Raw genomic sequence first — 16,986 nt, 5'->3', positions numbered from 1 at the left:
TGACCGTGGAAAATGACTGATCTCTAACAACTTGAAATCCGCCATATCGCTTCAACCCAAAATGTCTCTCATAACTCCTTCAAACCGTTCCAAAGGTCGAAGAAAAGGCGGACCACGTAACAACGAAAACAATCGCATCTATGGAAACCCTCTTCCAGTGATATTCAACACCCCTACGGAACGGCCACCTATCTACAAAGCATTGGGATTGTTTGGCATTCCCATACACGAAATACTCAATCCACATTGCGAGGGATTCGTTGATGTCGCCACTCGTTCCGTCTGGGTATCAGATTCGAAACAGTCGATGCTGCTCTGGCAGAGGGGTTTTTTCGGCAAGGGCGACTTATCGCGGAGTGAACCTAGTTGGCTAGCTCGACAGATCAATGCTAGAAAGCAAGCTGGAAAAGGTACTTTGGCTCGTGACATTTGGTTCCTGATCAATACTTATTATGCAAATAACGGATAGGATTAACGTCTGAAGAAATCACTGCAAAACGTAGGGCGGAGCGCAAGCAGTTCAAACTCGATCGTGCACAGGCCATAGCTGCCGCCGCTGCAGATGCGGAGGCTGCCTTTGCTGAAGGTCGCGTCGTACCTACCCCAGGAGTGGCACCAGACGGAACCCGCCTCATTCCTTCTGCTGCTACATGGAAACCATCAACATCCCTCGAAGAAGTACCTCAGTTGACTCAAGACGACGACGACGAAGGTGACGGAGATACAGAACTTGAAGAACCCTTAGAGAACATCGAACATTTACAACTCACCTTTCCTGAAGCTTTTTTCCTGTCTTGGACTTTAGATTGCCTCACGGTTTGCAATTCAGAGGTATGGCGCCGCGATTCTCTCGTGTCTTGTAATCTGTTGATTTTCGTATACAGGGCGAACCATTAACTCTGGCGCAAGTATGGACGCTCTTCCAGGACGCTCACTCTCCTACCCTGCTTTTATCTATACCACCACCACAACGAAGATTCGATAATCCGTTCCTGGTCAACTATGCCGTCTATCACCATTACCGCTCCTTGGGCTGGGTGGTGAAGAGCGGCATCAAATTTTGTGTAGATTACCTATTGTACAAACGTGGCCCTGTTTTTCATCATGCCGAGTATGTTGTTACAGCTCACTGTCAATACTCATCCAGCCATGAATTTATGCCCTTTGAAGGTTCGCTATCGTTGTATGCCCTGTATACGAAGATCCAGCTGATCAGACCAATTCACCATTTGATCTTCAAAACGCATCTCCGTTTTCTTGGTCCTGGTTGAGCACCATCAATCGTGTCAATTCGCAAGTTCAGAAGGTGCGCTTCCCGTTCAGCTTTCTTAAACCGCGCAATTCATTATTGTCAGACGCTTATCCTGACTTATGTCACCATACCCGCTCTGAGTCGTCTCCGGGAGGATGTACTATCATCCCCCGCTTGCCTTGCACATTACTCGGTAAGAGAAGTGGTTTTGCGCAGGTTCATTCCTGCTCGCATGCGCGATTAAAAAGCAACGCGAATGGGAAACAACGCGTATGGTTAATGACAAAATGAAAAAGTGAGTATATCTGCTTAAAATGGAGCTGTTTTATTAAATAAATACAGTGGATTCAGTGTGTACTGGCATCCTCGAAGCCTCCATTACACCCTCGCCCTTCTTATACGAGAGACCTCTGGGGAGCTGCACAGTGATTGTTTTGCAGTCTTATCTCGAACGAGTCTTCGTGTAGTGGTATCCCGGACCCTGCAAAAGCCAAAGTGGAAACGGGCGCTGATGCAATACCAATGCTCGTTTCCGGGAGCTTACTTGCATTCATCAGCGCGAGCAAGCAGTTCGAATACCTATTTTAAAAAAAGCAATGAGCCATACGCTCCACGAGATCATGGCCATCTATACAAACAATTTCCCCATGATGAACGCACTATCACGTTAAAAATCATCATCAGATCTAATGATATTAACCTGCGTTCGTATCGCGCCCACTCACGGCAAATCATACCAAAAAATCTCTATCCCTGCCATTTCCACTATGACCAATGCCAGTTCTATACCAGCCATCACGGTAGTAGCCGCACCTGTCTGGAAGCTATGCATCATCATTCGACTGATCAGCGTCTCTGTAGGCGTATTGGGTATTTTTGCACGAGCCCTAGCGAGCTATATCAGAGATAGTCATGATTAGAATATAGACTGATCTGTGATTAAGCATTATGGGCGGCTTACTATGAAAATCATACTTGCAGTGATCATGACATCGCAGACAAAACTCCCAACAATCCAAACCTTCACATAAACTAAAGCGCGTGGCGTTGAGCTAACATCATGAAACTCACTATGACCCGCGGCTCCAAACTCGGGACATCGTTGACATTATCATCGATGAAGAACTGAACAGCACAGTTAGCTCTAGTATTGAGGATGTCATGCAACAAAAGTGAATGACTTTGATCGAGATAGCAATAGCACTGGTCGATTGTGCAAATGCAATCTGTTGCATTTCGACAGTCACGGTCAGAAAAGGTATCTTCAAAGTTAAATCGAGAGAAACCCACTTACGAAAGCTATCACGATGGCAAGTGCATGGGCACACGCTACATCTCCGAGCACCCAAATTCTCCTATGATCGATAAATATAATCATTAGAAAGCGCGAGCGAGGTCGCTCACCATGCATAGAACGATTGGACAATAGCGCCAGCTATAATATATTTATTTTACTTGGCATACGACTCTCTTCAACTTTAATAGGCGCAAACTTATTATTTATACCTGCCATGATGGGCAACGAGCCAACTAACGGTGGTGGGATATCCAAAATCCTCGGATTATCCCAACCGCTCACCATGATACCCCACGCAGACTGCGTGGCGAGTGCCGTCTGGAGCAGGTCGAGAGCAAACACGCCATAAACTGCACAACACAAACTTTAGTCAAAAAATCTGATGTTTAAACACGGCTGTGTAGAGAGTAAAAATCTGAGATGCAAAAGTCAGACGGCAAAACTCCTACGAGTGTATTCTCCTACTTACAAATCTGCATGACAAGGCAGCCCGGGAGGCCCCAGTTTAGTATGGACCCTATAAACTAGCGGCACGGATAACGAGAAATCAGCAAACCTCGAGAACGGTAGAGTATCCCCATGGCTCACAAAAGGTGCCGTGCTAAGCCAGGGATTTCGCGGTCAATTACATCGGATATTAATATCCATTGAGACAAACGCGATGACGAAGCTGAGTCTTACTAGCTCGATGACACCGTATCATGTACGTGGTACGAAGACGAAGACATTGCCTTCTTCGAATTGAATTCGACACCGGGGATGCTGGAGCGTAATTCCACTTGCCGACTCTAGAAAACACCAGATAAGACGTTAACAGGGGTGTGGAGAAGCATACGAGGAGAACGACGGAAAACCGGTGGAACACGGCGTAAGCCTTTAAATAAATCAAACTTGACAGCAGTTACACACAAAGTAGTTTGTATAGCTAACCTTGCCTCATGTTTGACCTATCAACAAACAGTCAGGGCGGTTGTTACCTTGACTGGATTGGCTGAAATGAAGCTTCACATCTGATAAAACAGAGGATGAAGAAATGAAGCGTTGGAGAGTCATGCAATGCGACCATCAATCAGTGAATGTCTCTCGACAGAGGCATGTTGTGGCGGTGGGCTGTGTGCAGATGATGATAATGAATACACAGGACTCATACCTGTCCGGAAGCCCCTGTCAGAAGAGTTTTGAAATAAGCATACGGCCCTGATTTCCCATACCAAACGCAGCTCCAAGTGACCCTGCCGTATTCATCGGTCATCGGCCTACAACTGGCGTTAATCACGTCCCTGAACTTGAGAGATTTTTTCTGCTTAAATAAGTGCTGACAGACATTCAAAAAGTAAATAGTATTTCCGACTATCGAAAAAAAATCATTACAAGATACGCCTTACCAAATCCACCCCCCCCCCTCTCGAACCTGGCCTCCAGACTCACAGCCAGTTCTTCAATGCAGTTCAAAACAAGAATGGACATAATACCAGATTGTGTTGGACCGGCACAAGAACACCCGAATGTGAGCCGTGTACGCGGCAGGAGTAAAACCCACACACGATTCCTTTGTTCAGCATCTCTTGGGAAGCCAATACGAAGCGGATCAAGCGAAGAGATTACCAGTGGATGGGCAGACCAGAGATGGCAGAAGGAAAAGTAGATCGAAAAAACGACGCAGGAAAAATGGATCACTATACAGCACCCTTGATGGATATCTTTCGGTATTTCTCCTCGAGCACTTGTGGTAAGAGTGTAGAGGGAGGTTTGCAGTCTAGAATTTTATCACGATCGGGTCTGCTTGGGTCCGTGAAGAACGCAGCTTGGTGATCGGACAAGAATTTACGAGCTTCAGTTAACGTTTCGAATGCCAATTGGTTTTGAATGAATGAGAGAGGTATCGTTTTATATCTGAGGGAGAAAGGTGATAAGACTCGGGCCAGAGTAGCAAAACGGGGTAACGTACGCTTTGGTGATAACCATGAGAGCTTTTACTCTCTCTCTGTCTATGAAATGATCCATAATATACGCGCCCATATTTGGAGCATTCAAGTACTTTTCAAAAAAAGCATGGTAGTTGCCCATCGATAGTGCACGTTGCACTTGAAGGGCATGCTGCACTGCCGGATCCACTTTCTGCCTGGGGGTTAGTTGACCTACGAAAAGATTCAATTCTGTCGATGGAATGGAATACACAAGATTTTTTTTTCAGTGGACAACACCAGCTAGTAAAAAGTCTTGACCCACCACTTTTATTGCGGCCATGTAACAGCATCAATATGCGATAGGCCGTGAACTCTTCCACTTTGCCGGGAATGCCTAATTCATAAAGTATCTTCAAAGCTGCTTGACATTGACTGTACTCTCGCATATCGATCTGAAAGGAGCTCCTTTGAGCATCAATAGCGGGGTATTAGTGTGACTTACACTCTCCAAAGCCATGCGTGCATGTATTTCATATACTTGCACTGTGAATTCATTTTTTATTCGTTGTACCTGCGATGACAGAAATGCAGAGCCCAACGTTAACGTTCAATAAGTAAATGACGCACTGTGAGATCTTGTCGAAGACTCTTGAATTGATTACATATCCATTCGTAGGATGCTTTATCCTTCCAGCGTTGTTTCAGTTCAACGAGTGTTCGCACTAGAACGTGATATGGGCGAATAGTTTCCGGTCTGGGTTCCTGGAAGCGAATGTAAGTATCGAGACTAGGACGCTCTAATTAAACACTAACTGAAGTGAGCCGTAGATAATCCTTGAAGAGTTCTTGACTTGTTCCAACGATAGTAAACTTGTCCCAATTGGGGACATTCTACAAGACAAAAATCAACATCTAGATCATCAAACATCATACAAAAGTCCAGTGCGCACAGGATCAGCCTCCGGATCATCGGGGTTCCCTCCATAAGGAGAGGGTGACATCGAACGTGCATGTATCCGATTGAACAAGTGAGCATTCTGAGGATTCGCCGTGACTGATAGCTGACTGCCATTACCGCGGAAGGATTTCTGCCTCTCGATCTCATGTTCTCTCTGAAAACGTTGTGCCCTGCGATTAAGAGCTGCTTGATCATTCATATCCGTGACATGTGAAGCTGCATTTTTCATAGCGTTTTTCTTGCTCTTCTTGTTCATCACAGGACTATCATTTCTGAAAAGCACCTGTTTAGCAACTATTTCCATAGAGTTCACAGGGAAGTACAGCACATACATCTTGCGTTTCAAAGCGGGTTTGGGCGCTAGGCTGGGTTGGAATGACTGATATCAGCTCATCACATGCTCGTGGATTAAGAGACATACCTTTGCAGTTGAATGGCAGTCCAGTCTGTCGTCCAGAGGGTCTTTGCGGTGAAAGCGTCAGCAATTACCTGTCTTAGTTCCGCCTGCGCTTCTGGTCTATTGGAATCGGACATCTGGCCCAAACATTTTGCTACCCATTCCCTAAAAGCAATGAGCGATGCTATAAAAACACGAGGTCGCCGTGGGCTCACTTTAGCTGAGGAGGCCACGATTCAGTTGACATGGCGTATGTTGTACGAGAAAAGCGATGATATAAGAGGCTGGGGTAAGAAGAGTAGCTCTGGTTATGTTTTCGGTTGGTATAGTGGAGTAGAAGGGGCCAATGATAATAATAAGCAGTCTGAGTGTAGCAGTAGACAGTGGCCGCCGCTGCCACAGCTTCGTGACTTCCACTCAGCTGATGTTCCCACGCTATCGACTCGCAAGGGCAGGATAAACGATTTCTCAGGTAGCATTCTATTACTCAGAAACGTTATATAGACAACTTGAACCACTACCATCACCATGTTCGCTATCCACATGCACACACAGAGCAAGAGGAGTGATTCTTCTTCACAGTAAGTGGCTCTCATTATAAAAGATGTAATAAACATCCCAACATAACCGTAGCAAAGTTCTAGGGGAAGCGCTTATGCTCTATGCATGGCGATCTAGTGAGCTTTATCCGCCGGTGGGTTGTAGACTGAACAATATTATCAGCTTGCCGTGCAGATTTGGAAACAAACACTTGATCAACTCACCGATTTTCCTGCTCTTGACCAAAGCCCACTTGAATCGCTTCACGTAGATGCTGATCGCAAACAGCGACGAAAAGATAACAACAGCCTTGACACCCAATCTCTTGCGTTCATCGTGCTCGGGTTCAGAGGCCCAATTTAAGAAGGTCACGACATCCTTGGCCATCTGGGAGGTGGTGGCGGGGGTTCCTACGATAATGTCAATACGCAATCTTTTCAGCAGTTATCCAACTTTACCATCGTCGTACTCAACCAAACCGTCGAACAGCAAACGTGCCATGGAGATGGCACCACTAGGGAAGTACGGGTTGTAGTTCATCCCATCACGAACTTCGATACCTGCGGGAGGATCGATGTAGCCAGTAAGCAGGGAGAAAACGTAATCCTAGGATATGGTCAGACTTCAAGTGCCAGCACAGATAAAGCCTAGAGATACATACAGGACCGCCATGACGAGCTTTGATGATTAAACTCAAGTCCGGAGGCAGTGCACCTGCGTTTCCAGCACGAGCGGCCTCTTCGTTAGGGTAGGGTGGAGGCATGTAATCAGAGAGTTTTCCAGGTCGTTGGAACATCTCGCCGTTGTCGTCTGGGCCGTCCTGGTATTCGACCTCTTCCGCCATGGCTTTTACCTCATCGGCGGTATGGGAGACGCCAACAAGGTTGCGCCAAGCGATACGATCAAGAGAGTGGCAGGCGGCACAAACCTCACGGTAGACCTGATAACCTCGTCGAATGCTACGAGTAGAAAGATAAGATGATAGGATGGCTAGGGCACTTTTGCGAGGCAGTTAACGCGGACATACCTGGCATGATCAAAGGTGTCGAAGAGACCCTTATGAGGCCAGGGGTATACGCCGGGATGTAAACCATCTTCCGCTGGCGAGTTGGCATGTACCTCTCCGACGAAAGGCAGTGAGCCGTAGAGATAGGTGTACCAAGCTATCGACCCAGCGGAGAAAAGAGTAGCGGAGACCAGTGACGCGCGAGAGTTGATCAAAGACTGTATTTTCGAACAGAAAAAAATGAGGATGTATGTATAGCTAAGCAGTGAGATATGGTTCGCGCACTTGGAAGGCATTCGAAGCTCCAGAGCTGGACGAAGCAAAACGGACCCGCTGTCGGTTGATGAGGAAAGTGAATATGATGATTTGAGGTTTGAAAGACGAGCTGCTCACCGTGAACGAACGCGCTCCTGCAGCTTGAAGGGTCGAGCGGGATGCCCCGAACGCACCAGCATTCTTGAGGGCACTCAAGGGCAGCCTCGACAACATTTTAGTTTGAGGATTTTCGAGAGCAAGGTGAAGAAGAAGTAACACCGTCACGCGTAACTACCACCTCTTAGCGGAACGAACCGGAGTCGAACCCGAATCTGCGATGACAGCCGATACACTTCTCCATCGACCATGACATTTCCACTTATCAGATATATTTAACAGTCTCACTTTCAGTCATTTGCGAATAAACACAGTTTATATTGGTACTGTAGTGAACCTGCACTTCAGACGTGGCTGACACATCCTAACCAAGGTCTTAACCATGCCCTCAGGCACTCAACAGCGCTATAACATACTATCGGGAATATAGAAAGTATAAATGTTCGTGCAGACAGAGTACCGTCCAAAGTATACAAAATCAAAAAGGTGACAGATAGTGTAACTCAGCCCTCGCACAAGGAAAACCCATCCCGTATATTTGGGTTTGTTGCCATCTTACAGTAGACAGTCGCAAAGGGCCTCTGAAGCGGACGTGAGCAAGTGTCACTCGATCACAGAGAAAAAACAAACCCTCTGCACAGCAGCAAAGACAGGCTCCTGCTAAGCATGCCATACATCCCATGCCGCCTCCGCCCCCTCCTTGCTGCTGAGGTTGTTGTCTAGAGAACCACTCGTTTACTTATCGTTGTCGGTTCAAACACCACAGGTCACTTACACATAAACAGTTTGAGGTGGTGGTTGAGGTTGGTAACCGGGCTGGCCGCCGCCATAGCCAGGCTGGGGACCGTACCCTTGGTACGATTGCGGAGGTTGCTGAGGGTAATAGCCACCCTGCCCTGGTGGTGGGCCTGTATGCACTGTCAGGACGACCCGCCTACAAAAAAATCAGGTTACAGGCTACATACCCTGTGGGGGATAGTAAGGTTGTTGTTGCTGTTGGCCGTAATAATCTTTGTTCGACATGAGTGCGTAAAGAGGGCGTAGATGTGTTGTTGAGCAGGTGAACGGCTGACTTGTATTTGAGAAAATGAACCGACAATTTTCTTCGCACGGTCCTCGTGTCGTCACAGCCCCGCCGCGTCACGCAGAGCTGCGCGAGACTGCGCTTGGACCTGCGCCTCGATGTCATAGCAGCAGTGCTACCACACCGCAGCATGGCCATACGACCCCGCTTTGCACCCTAAATCTATGCACTTTTACTTTCCTTTTGATACCGAAATCCTATGCCTCACCGCACCAACGTGATGAAGGACAACTGTACTTGCCTGGAGTCCAAGTGTCTACTACTCCAACACGGGAAGACGTCGAGCTCACATGTAGCGACGCTCGCTCGAAGTAGCTGCGAGGAATCCTTCTTTTGAATTTGGTATTTCTCAACGTTGACCTTATCTCACCACTATCTCGGATATCTTCTCATCCCAGATCAGAAGCTGGCATTGTTAAGATCACTGCAAGACAGAATGAGTTCGATTTACTTTAACAGTTATGTCCGGCCAAACCTTGTGTGACAATAGCAAGTTCGATATCTCTCTCCTTATTACCTTAATGCTCTTCGTTGAACTTTGTTTCCCCGGATGTGCCAGCGTAACCGCAAGTGTAGCCGTACAAGCGCAACGATTGAATGGTTCAAGCTCAAGTCTCATGTGGAGCCTTCGTTAAGCCCATCTTCGAATTCGTTCTTATCATCATCAAAATGCTCGCACCACACTTCACTTCTCAAGTCGCACCACAATCGAAAAAGTTTCAAGAAAAATAATAATGAGAGATAACAAATGCCCATAGCAAGAATGAACGAAACGTGACACAATTATGTACATTAGTACATTTAATAAAAAAAGATGGCAAAGGCGTGGAAATGCGAGTGACCCGGAGCGACAAGTACGAATATCTAAGGTCTAAGACATATTGGGCGTAAAGGCATGAATTCGTGCACCTTGGCGGAGAAAGCATTGCGTTAGACGGGTTTGGGCTGTAATGATACGCGGTCAGCTCTAACTGATTTTTAAAAATGAGGGTCATTGGACTTGCAGGGTGCAACGTAGTTTTCATGTGCGAGAACGTCAAAAGGTCGTGTACGTGCTTGAGCGAGAACTGTCCCGTGCTCCGCGATGCTCATAGCGCCAGAAGGGTCCGTCCTGCAAACAAAGGCACAACTCAGAAAGGAATAGCGGCAGCTCCTCGTGTCTGCTTACTCTGATATTCGCAACAACGCAATCCCCAGTTGGAAGCGACCTCTCCAGCGAATGCTCACATCCGAGAACAGAAAATACAGTCCAAGTCGTCCTTGCAAGTCTCTTAGCTTTTGCGGCGAGGCGACTAGGTTCCCATAGAGTAGCCTTCGCGGAGGGACCTCACCAGTCGGAGAGGAACCGACGTCCAACGGCCTCCCATCATCCGTAAAAAGTGACAAATGTGCGATCAAGAATGGCAGTTCCATCTCACTGGCATATAGAGCTGTCAGCTTAGCGCATCATACCGTACTGTCGGTCTGGATGACAACTTACGGAATTATAGAATTTCCGAAGCGATCTCGCACTATGAGCTGTACGACGATAGGCGGCGCTAACGGCAATCGAGAGAGACTAGCGGATCCAAATTCTGCCGTGCGTTGTGGGTGTTGCACTACATCTAGGTAATAGGATCTTTAGGTTATGTTAGAGGTCATTGTGGTGATGCGTTGTGAATTGAATAAAAAATATACTTGCTTCGTCTGGTTGTCATTCAGGAAAGAGGAATGCTGAGGACGAGACTGTGTAGGAGGATATAGAATTGGTGAGGGAGTAGCGCGGCCATCGGAGCCAGCCTGATTCCATGGGGTACTGCGCCCATTGCTGGGCGACGTCTGGGAAGGCAAGCTCCAAGGCGTGGGTGGAGATTGAGTACTTGACTGGTCGCTGGTACTAGTAGCAGCAGGAGATGCACGTTGAGCACCGTCGCAAATACACGGTGTATCTGATAATACCCTGCATATGTTCAGCAAAATCAGGTGAGCGTCGTCTGGGGCAGATAGAAGCCACGTACCGTGATGTACAATTTTTATGGCTGACCTGTTTGATCGGATGTATTATTCGATGCAAGCACTGCGGAGGGTATCGTCAACAATAGAGTTGTGTCATGATGGAAAAACAAACAGAAGACAAAGGAAGGATACTGACGGTGTGGTGAGCGGTGGGGCTCGGGAGTGAAGGCTCATCGCGACTTATAGAGGGGTCGAAGGGAGAGACATTCCTAGAGAATACCTTTTCACGCGAGGGCTGCTTGGACCAATAGTTACTTTCGATTGAACGGCCAGGCATTGGTAATGCGGCGGATGATTGCCTGATGTGAAGGACAGGCGATATACCCCGACAGGGGAAACCAGAAATATCGAGCAGCAGAAGTGGGTCATTTATGCATTTTATGTGTACGATCGTGATTATACCCACTCATTTCCAGAAAGCGGAGCTCGGGGGCAAAGGAAGATAGATGAATCAATCTCAAAAGTCCAAAAAGTTTGACAGATCTCTATGTGACCGATTTGGCCATAGCCCGTTCGGCCAATATACGGGTCCTTCTCTGTACATGATCAACATGCTAGTAATAGCTCCCTGTGAATTCTATGGAAGACGCTTACATTGACGACATTCATGTCGAGAAGCCTGGTAAACGAGAAAAAATATTATAGTGATCTATATTACAAAGGGCAATCATACGCTCTTCTTCACGTAGCTCCATACTCCTGCCAGTCCCGATATAAACGTTGCTGCTGCGATAGCAGGCTTCACTCCGGCTAACACATGTTTCCATTAGTTTTAGACACGTAAAGCAGACGCGCAAATGGACAAATTTGTACCTGTCGACTTGAACAGTCCGCCTGTGAGCGCACCAGCGGCCATGCTGCCGATTGTGTCATGTTTTCCTCGCACAGAATCTATCGTCGAGTTGATCCCATTATAAGCCAAGGCTAAAACGATCGATGTCAATAACATAACCAGGCATGCGTTCCGACAAGAATGGGGGCCTACCTAGCACGCCAGCCGAGTTACCTATGAAGGTCCCCCTTCTCGTGACAGCGTTGAGGACGCTGTTGATCCGGAGTCGCGCGTTTGACACGGCTAGTGGTCTTCGAGCGCCTTCGCTCACACCCCAAACACCACCCAGGGCCAGACCTGGGATAGATGAGTGAGCATGTGACAAAACGAAAACAATAAGGATGGCCCAAGAAGGAGATTGGAACAGTAAGATAAGGTGAGAGAAGGGCGATACGTGGAGAAAAGAAACACGAGACAAGAGAGCAAGACTCATGGGCGTGAGCCGAATGAGAGGGCCACTTACCACTGAGGTACATGGTGCCGGTTCCATAGCACAGGTCATCACTCCAACCCCGAGAAGGAATAGCAGTTCCAGCCCCTGGTAACTCGCTCGTCTTATCATCATCTAGTAATAGATAGTCTAATTTATCACTAAGTTGTGCCATTGGATGTAATTTTGCTGGGTCGTAGGCGCCCAAAAGGAAGTCATTAGCAGTAACAGCACTGTCGACGGGGGCGTGGCCATCGCGAGAAAAAGTAGCAGAACGGATGAAGTCTGCAGGGTCCTGAGACGTCGAAGCGTTGTTCTGAGAGTCTGTGGAGGACATGGTTCAGGAGAGCCTGTGATGCTTGAGGACGGGGACAACAGCGATGGGCTTGCGAAAGCTGCTTGAAATTTTGGAACTTGGAAGGGCGCGAAGACCCGGAGAGGGAGCGTGGGAATCTGTGGGAGTAACGTGCCCAAAGCGGAAGAGAGCGAGCCGCGTCCGAGCCAATTTGCCTTTTCAGCTCTGAACAATTGGGATGCACTCTTTTGGCTTGCGAGCTGTAGCTAGGTTCGCTGGCGTGTCAACAAGGACTAGGGCACCAGCACCACCCAATGCGAGCTGGTTCTGCCGTGTAGCATCGTTACATACAGCGTCCACTGACAGGCTCACCTCCCATACGCGTGCACGCGCCAGCAAAACACACAGGAGTACGTCTGTCAGGTAGCACATAGCACACTCCAGCGTGACACTTCCAACAGGATGGGCAACCTCGACAACCCCCCAGTCATCTACCTCTGACCCCGCAGACGCAGAGGCAATGCAGTGTCTCGAACAGGGAACCCAAAAACTCGAAGAAGGCGACGTGCAAGCCGCCAAAGCTCTCTACAAACGAAGCGTTGACATCAAACGCAACGCAAGCTCGCTCTTTAATTTGGGCGTGACTCATTATCATCTCAGTATGTCCATTCTTTCTCAAAACGGCCAGGTGGCTTATCTATTGCCAGAGGAATTCGATGAAGCCATCACCGCATGGAAAGAATCAATAGCACTTCAACCAGCTAGCGCTGATGCTCATACAAGTCCGTATATGAATCATGCATGCTGTCTCAGCACCTACTAACGCTCACTCTAAAGATCTCGCGAGTGCATACATAATTTCTCCTGTCTCTCGGCCCGACCTTGCTCTTCACCATTTACAGCACGTACATCCCTTTCAGGCTTCTTGCTTGTCCCTCACTATTGTTTTCAGCATCGCGGCTTCACTCTCACCCGAAGACCCTGAGATTGCTTTCAATCTCGCCGCTGTTCTGGAAGCCAGTCAGTCGCGTTTTGCCTTGCTCTTATTGTTCCTATAATTAACTGTTCTGCTCAGCTGGACAGCTCGAGGAAGCCCTCAAGCAGTACACACGCAGCAAGGAATTCGGCGTCGAGCGTGCTGTTATGCATATCCGCAACGTAAGCTGTCGTGTTTTGTAAGCGCACTCCGACTCATCTTCGCAATAAAGGTCAGCGCAAAGATCCTGGGGCAAAAGATGAAAGCTGCGGAAGACGATACGAAGAAGTCGGGCTCGTGACGTCTAAATGTCGTGATGGCTCACCTGCAGGCTCATGTAAGAATATGACTTTCCGCCTTTAAATGTCAGGAACCTTCGTATGTCGATATTTTGATGTGCAGATTGCAAAATGGGTAGGCTGGGCGTGTTGTTCACGCTTCAATCAATGTGCCGTATGAGATAATAAGCCACCCATATAGTGGCATTTTTCAGCGCCTCTACATTTGGGCACTGCCCTACTTTTCCATGAATTATTGGCACATGTGCAATCGTCCGACGGAAATGCCCAGGAAATATGGCTACGGTATTTCATATACGATCGCTGACAGAACCGCTATCAGGTCTCTTAGATGACTCTCCTGATATTCTCGTGTCATCCTTTCTGGCTCGCCAATTCAAGCTTCCAGAAGGATCATCGGATCTCAGTCCGAACGTGTCTCCTTGACCTATACCGTTTTGGTGACCACGACCCATGTACCTTGGAGATGACTGATAGCGGGGGGCCAAGCCTCTCCTGGGCGCACTGCCGCGCGAGTAAGGGAAGCCATGCCCACGAGCTGTCGAAACTTGACGGTCAAAATGGGTATAAGATTGATTACTGTGTGCAGAGTATGCGCCACGAGGAGTGAACGAAGTTAAGGGTCGTAATTGACTTTGACTCATTCCTCGCGCAGCTGGCGAAGAGCGTACCCGCCTGATTATGGAAGATATATCGGCGCGTGTATACGTCGATGACGGATGGTCTGACGGACGCAAATATATGATACAGTCATGTCCTTCGTTCGGCGACGGGGACTTGAAGTCCGAGGCGAATCGTGAAAGAATAGAAAGGCCGTGTTCATAATCTTTGATAGTTGGATGTACAGTTCCTGCAAAAGTATTGTTCAATCACGGTGGGGAAAGCAAATAAACCGGTGCACGTCCTATACATACGTTCTCGAAGACGGGAAGCACATACCTGAAACAAGAACACAATTAGCAAAAGCGCGCTAGCCTCCCACATACAACCGCAATGAGTGCTTATGGAGCTAGTACTCACTGATTGGGGGCAGTCAAAGACAATAACCCAGACGGATATTCCGGGAAACTCGCGAGCGATATTGATCCAGTAGGACCTCTGCCTGTGATAGTTCGCATGCTGTCAATATCCTCCGTGTTACTGTATTTGTTCTCCTCTACTTACGATGCATCGAAGTTGGTGCGATCAATACAAACAGACAGACCCTGACGAAGACATCGGCGGGCTAAAGCCTCCACTTTCTGTCTGCTTCCCAGGTCATCTTGATTGCATCGGCGAACATTAGGGAAGTGCTGTTCAAGTGCCTCGGCAAATGTTGACTGAATGAGGAAAATATATATTTCAGCGATATAGACGTGAAATATTAAGGAAAAGCGTGCCTTTCCGGATGCGATCAGTCCCACCAAGACCAAAACCACTTGTTCATTGCTATTCAGGAGTTCATTGTTCTGAGAATCTGACATGACCTGTCAATGGAAAAGTATCAATAAAGGTCGTGACTGCTCAGGTTAAGTATCTAGAATGCTGTAGCTGGGCTGGTGACGGATTACGTTTTGTGACTTCAAACTCAGGAGACCATTGGACTTAGACTAAGATTTTTCTCCAGCGCTAACTCCCTAGTGGATATACCACTGCAGGTCATAGCTCCACTAAAGTACCGCCCCTTCCCACGTAGACCAGCAGCAAACTAAACAAGTTATATTACACGCCCTGTCCTACAACAGCGGGAGGCCCAAAAAGAAACCTTACAGTGCCCTCATTCCGGCCCAACAATGCAACATCGTCTCCACTATACAGTGCACTAGGGTCTGCATTACCCAGTGGTTGTCGCGGTAGAGCTGGATACTCAGTCTCTCGCATAAGAATTTTCAGCCGCATCAGTTGATCCGCTTTGTATGGTACAGGTGGGAGCTGAGTGTACGGGGCGTTTGCAGAAAAATGCTGATTTCGAGGCGACGGGTGAGGTGAAGGCGACTGTGGTGTACTGGGTGACGTGTTAGCAGATGGGTTTTGAGCCGCTTGTATCAGAAGGTCAATGAGAGTGTGTGCGATTTCTATCAGATAGGGGTTTAGAAGAGGCACTCTGGATATTTTGAAAGCGCGGTACCTTCCAAATCTTCAACTTGAGCCACAAATTTCTGCTCCCAGCCGCCCTTTTTACCGAGTATACCAGAGATTTTTGTGCCATCGTTCGCACTCGACTGGTCTGGGAGGAGAGAAGGGTCGATAGAGGAAAGTAGAGAAGCAGTATACAAACATCCCAAAGCTACAACATGTGGAGGATACTGTATAGGGACAAGAGTGCGATGACTGATCATAGCTACGGTTAGAAAATTACCTGAAGCAGAAAATATCAGTGTACCCACCTATCCACAGTCAAACGCCAGGCCAGCTTGATCATCTTTTTCGATGCTAAAACATGGTATGCATAAATTTTGAGCTGTAGCTATCCGCAAGACTGATACTTGCCTCCTAGTATTTTCCCGATCTTGATGACATAAGGGAATGGCATTCTAGAGGTGAAATTGAAGCATATCGTCTCTAAGATCAGCCTTTCGACGGCCAAAAGCCGTTGACGATCATGCTCGGCTGTCTGTGACAGCATCTGATCAGTACTACAGCAGGTTCACCACCACACGAGCTCCTACCGCTGGATCCATATCGATTTCACCTCCAATAGATTTCGATTTTGCTGCTAGTTCAGGAAACCGCACTGCGTAGGATACCATCAAGATTTCTCGTGGCTTTTTCAGAGTGTCATGCATCTTGGTCGATACATAAAGCGAAGCCAGAGACACATCCTTAAATACGGCTCAGTGGAACGGCTCAGCGCAATGACAAGTGGACATACATGATAGTTAAAGTCCTTGCGAGGAAAGAACAAGTGGAAACGGTGATATAAGTTCTGTGCAGTTGCAACCGTCTTTCTCGGACTTGGATTGTGATATTAACTAGTGAATCCAATATATCACTAAGGGCATAACTTACAAGCCGACCTTTGCACCGACTGCTTCTATAAATCCACAACCCTGTTGCCTGGCCTTTTCTTCCTGTGTGGCAGAGAGCTTTCCTCTTTGCTTTTCAGATAAATACTCGACTTCAGCTGGAGTAAAGTAGGGATGGTGATATTTGGAAGATGAAGGTGGCAATTGGGACGGCGATGGAGGGTCCATACTAGTCTGACTAGATTGTTTTACTTGCGACTTGAAAATGAAGAAACTTGATTTACTGCAATGACATATAAGTAACAAGATACTTGCAACCCTTCGTCGCCTTCAAAGTCGGTGGTAGGATCCAAGACAGACGCGTGAGCGGTCACGTGACTTAGCGTTGTCTGACGCATCGG

At 47.6% G+C, this 16,986-nt stretch overlaps 10 protein-coding genes across 10 annotated transcripts; 2 read left to right on the top strand and 8 right to left on the bottom strand.

Moving 5' to 3' along the window:
* Positions 1–25: 25 nt before the first annotated feature.
* SERLADRAFT_362541 (uncharacterized protein) lies at positions 26–1,496 on the top strand (the record flags this gene model as incomplete). The annotated part of the gene is made up of 5 exons (XM_007320603.1): positions 26–410; positions 470–831; positions 885–1,111; positions 1,171–1,306; positions 1,356–1,496. The coding sequence occupies 5 exons, from the start codon at positions 62–64 to the stop codon at positions 1,494–1,496; spliced, it is 1,215 nt and encodes a 404-aa protein (XP_007320665.1).
* Positions 1,497–1,546: 50 nt separating this feature from the next.
* SERLADRAFT_472492 (uncharacterized protein) lies at positions 1,547–2,235 on the bottom strand (the record flags this gene model as incomplete). The annotated part of the gene is made up of 4 exons (XM_007320602.1): positions 1,547–1,831; positions 1,891–1,911; positions 1,978–2,147; positions 2,214–2,235. The coding sequence occupies 4 exons, from the start codon at positions 2,223–2,225 to the stop codon at positions 1,648–1,650; spliced, it is 387 nt and encodes a 128-aa protein (XP_007320664.1).
* Positions 2,236–3,870: 1,635 nt separating this feature from the next.
* On the bottom strand, positions 3,871–6,171 carry SERLADRAFT_451016 (uncharacterized protein; the record flags this gene model as incomplete). Its single annotated transcript, XM_007320601.1, has 10 exons — positions 3,871–4,442; positions 4,498–4,705; positions 4,779–4,908; positions 4,959–5,027; positions 5,084–5,218; positions 5,270–5,347; positions 5,407–5,686; positions 5,747–5,779; positions 5,836–5,976; positions 6,027–6,171. The coding sequence occupies 10 exons, from the start codon at positions 6,056–6,058 to the stop codon at positions 4,226–4,228; spliced, it is 1,323 nt and encodes a 440-aa protein (XP_007320663.1).
* An 87-nt stretch (positions 6,172–6,258) lies between these two features.
* On the bottom strand, positions 6,259–7,959 carry CYT1 (cytochrome c1, component of the mitochondrial respiratory chain; the record flags this gene model as incomplete). The annotated part of the gene is made up of 7 exons (XM_007320600.1): positions 6,259–6,517; positions 6,576–6,761; positions 6,810–6,957; positions 7,013–7,310; positions 7,379–7,575; positions 7,643–7,690; positions 7,751–7,959. The coding sequence occupies 7 exons, from the start codon at positions 7,844–7,846 to the stop codon at positions 6,486–6,488; spliced, it is 1,005 nt and encodes a 334-aa protein (XP_007320662.1).
* Positions 7,960–8,026: 67 nt separating this feature from the next.
* On the bottom strand, positions 8,027–8,823 carry SERLADRAFT_472481 (uncharacterized protein; the record flags this gene model as incomplete). The annotated part of the gene is made up of 3 exons (XM_007320599.1): positions 8,027–8,448; positions 8,505–8,637; positions 8,695–8,823. 3 exons carry the CDS (start codon positions 8,750–8,752, stop codon positions 8,208–8,210), a joined length of 432 nt encoding a protein of 143 aa, XP_007320661.1.
* A 57-nt stretch (positions 8,824–8,880) lies between these two features.
* Positions 8,881–11,157, bottom strand: SERLADRAFT_357113 (uncharacterized protein; the record flags this gene model as incomplete). The annotated part of the gene is made up of 9 exons (XM_007320598.1): positions 8,881–9,155; positions 9,212–9,306; positions 9,373–9,758; positions 9,818–9,924; positions 9,982–10,230; positions 10,294–10,431; positions 10,495–10,752; positions 10,811–10,869; positions 10,945–11,157. 7 exons carry the CDS (start codon positions 11,083–11,085, stop codon positions 9,685–9,687), a joined length of 1,026 nt encoding a protein of 341 aa, XP_007320660.1.
* A 140-nt stretch (positions 11,158–11,297) lies between these two features.
* SERLADRAFT_472479 (uncharacterized protein) lies at positions 11,298–12,446 on the bottom strand (the record flags this gene model as incomplete). The annotated part of the gene is made up of 5 exons (XM_007320597.1): positions 11,298–11,344; positions 11,403–11,558; positions 11,622–11,732; positions 11,794–11,937; positions 12,104–12,446. 4 exons carry the CDS (start codon positions 12,405–12,407, stop codon positions 11,476–11,478), a joined length of 642 nt encoding a protein of 213 aa, XP_007320659.1.
* Positions 12,447–12,562: 116 nt separating this feature from the next.
* Positions 12,563–13,748, top strand: SERLADRAFT_416732 (uncharacterized protein; the record flags this gene model as incomplete). Its single annotated transcript, XM_007320596.1, has 6 exons — positions 12,563–12,775; positions 12,827–13,024; positions 13,073–13,147; positions 13,203–13,385; positions 13,441–13,523; positions 13,574–13,748. 6 exons carry the CDS (start codon positions 12,604–12,606, stop codon positions 13,640–13,642), a joined length of 780 nt encoding a protein of 259 aa, XP_007320658.1.
* Positions 13,749–13,855: 107 nt separating this feature from the next.
* On the bottom strand, positions 13,856–15,134 carry SERLADRAFT_451010 (uncharacterized protein; the record flags this gene model as incomplete). The annotated part of the gene is made up of 5 exons (XM_007320595.1): positions 13,856–14,490; positions 14,555–14,579; positions 14,661–14,742; positions 14,805–14,959; positions 15,020–15,134. The coding sequence occupies 5 exons, from the start codon at positions 15,101–15,103 to the stop codon at positions 13,931–13,933; spliced, it is 906 nt and encodes a 301-aa protein (XP_007320657.1).
* Positions 15,135–15,320: 186 nt separating this feature from the next.
* SERLADRAFT_472473 (uncharacterized protein) lies at positions 15,321–16,911 on the bottom strand (the record flags this gene model as incomplete). The annotated part of the gene is made up of 7 exons (XM_007320594.1): positions 15,321–15,694; positions 15,748–15,950; positions 16,007–16,052; positions 16,110–16,233; positions 16,289–16,441; positions 16,492–16,573; positions 16,629–16,911. The coding sequence occupies 7 exons, from the start codon at positions 16,811–16,813 to the stop codon at positions 15,342–15,344; spliced, it is 1,146 nt and encodes a 381-aa protein (XP_007320656.1).
* Between the last annotated feature and the right edge of the window lie 75 nt (positions 16,912–16,986).

This window comes from Serpula lacrymans, assembly GCF_000218685.1.
Source record: "Serpula lacrymans var. lacrymans S7.9 unplaced genomic scaffold SERLAscaffold_10, whole genome shotgun sequence".
In the NCBI taxonomy this organism is placed as follows: domain Eukaryota; kingdom Fungi; phylum Basidiomycota; class Agaricomycetes; order Boletales; family Serpulaceae; genus Serpula; species Serpula lacrymans.
The sequence above is the reverse complement of the archived record's forward strand: the minus strand, read 5'-3'. Positions and strand labels throughout refer to the sequence as shown.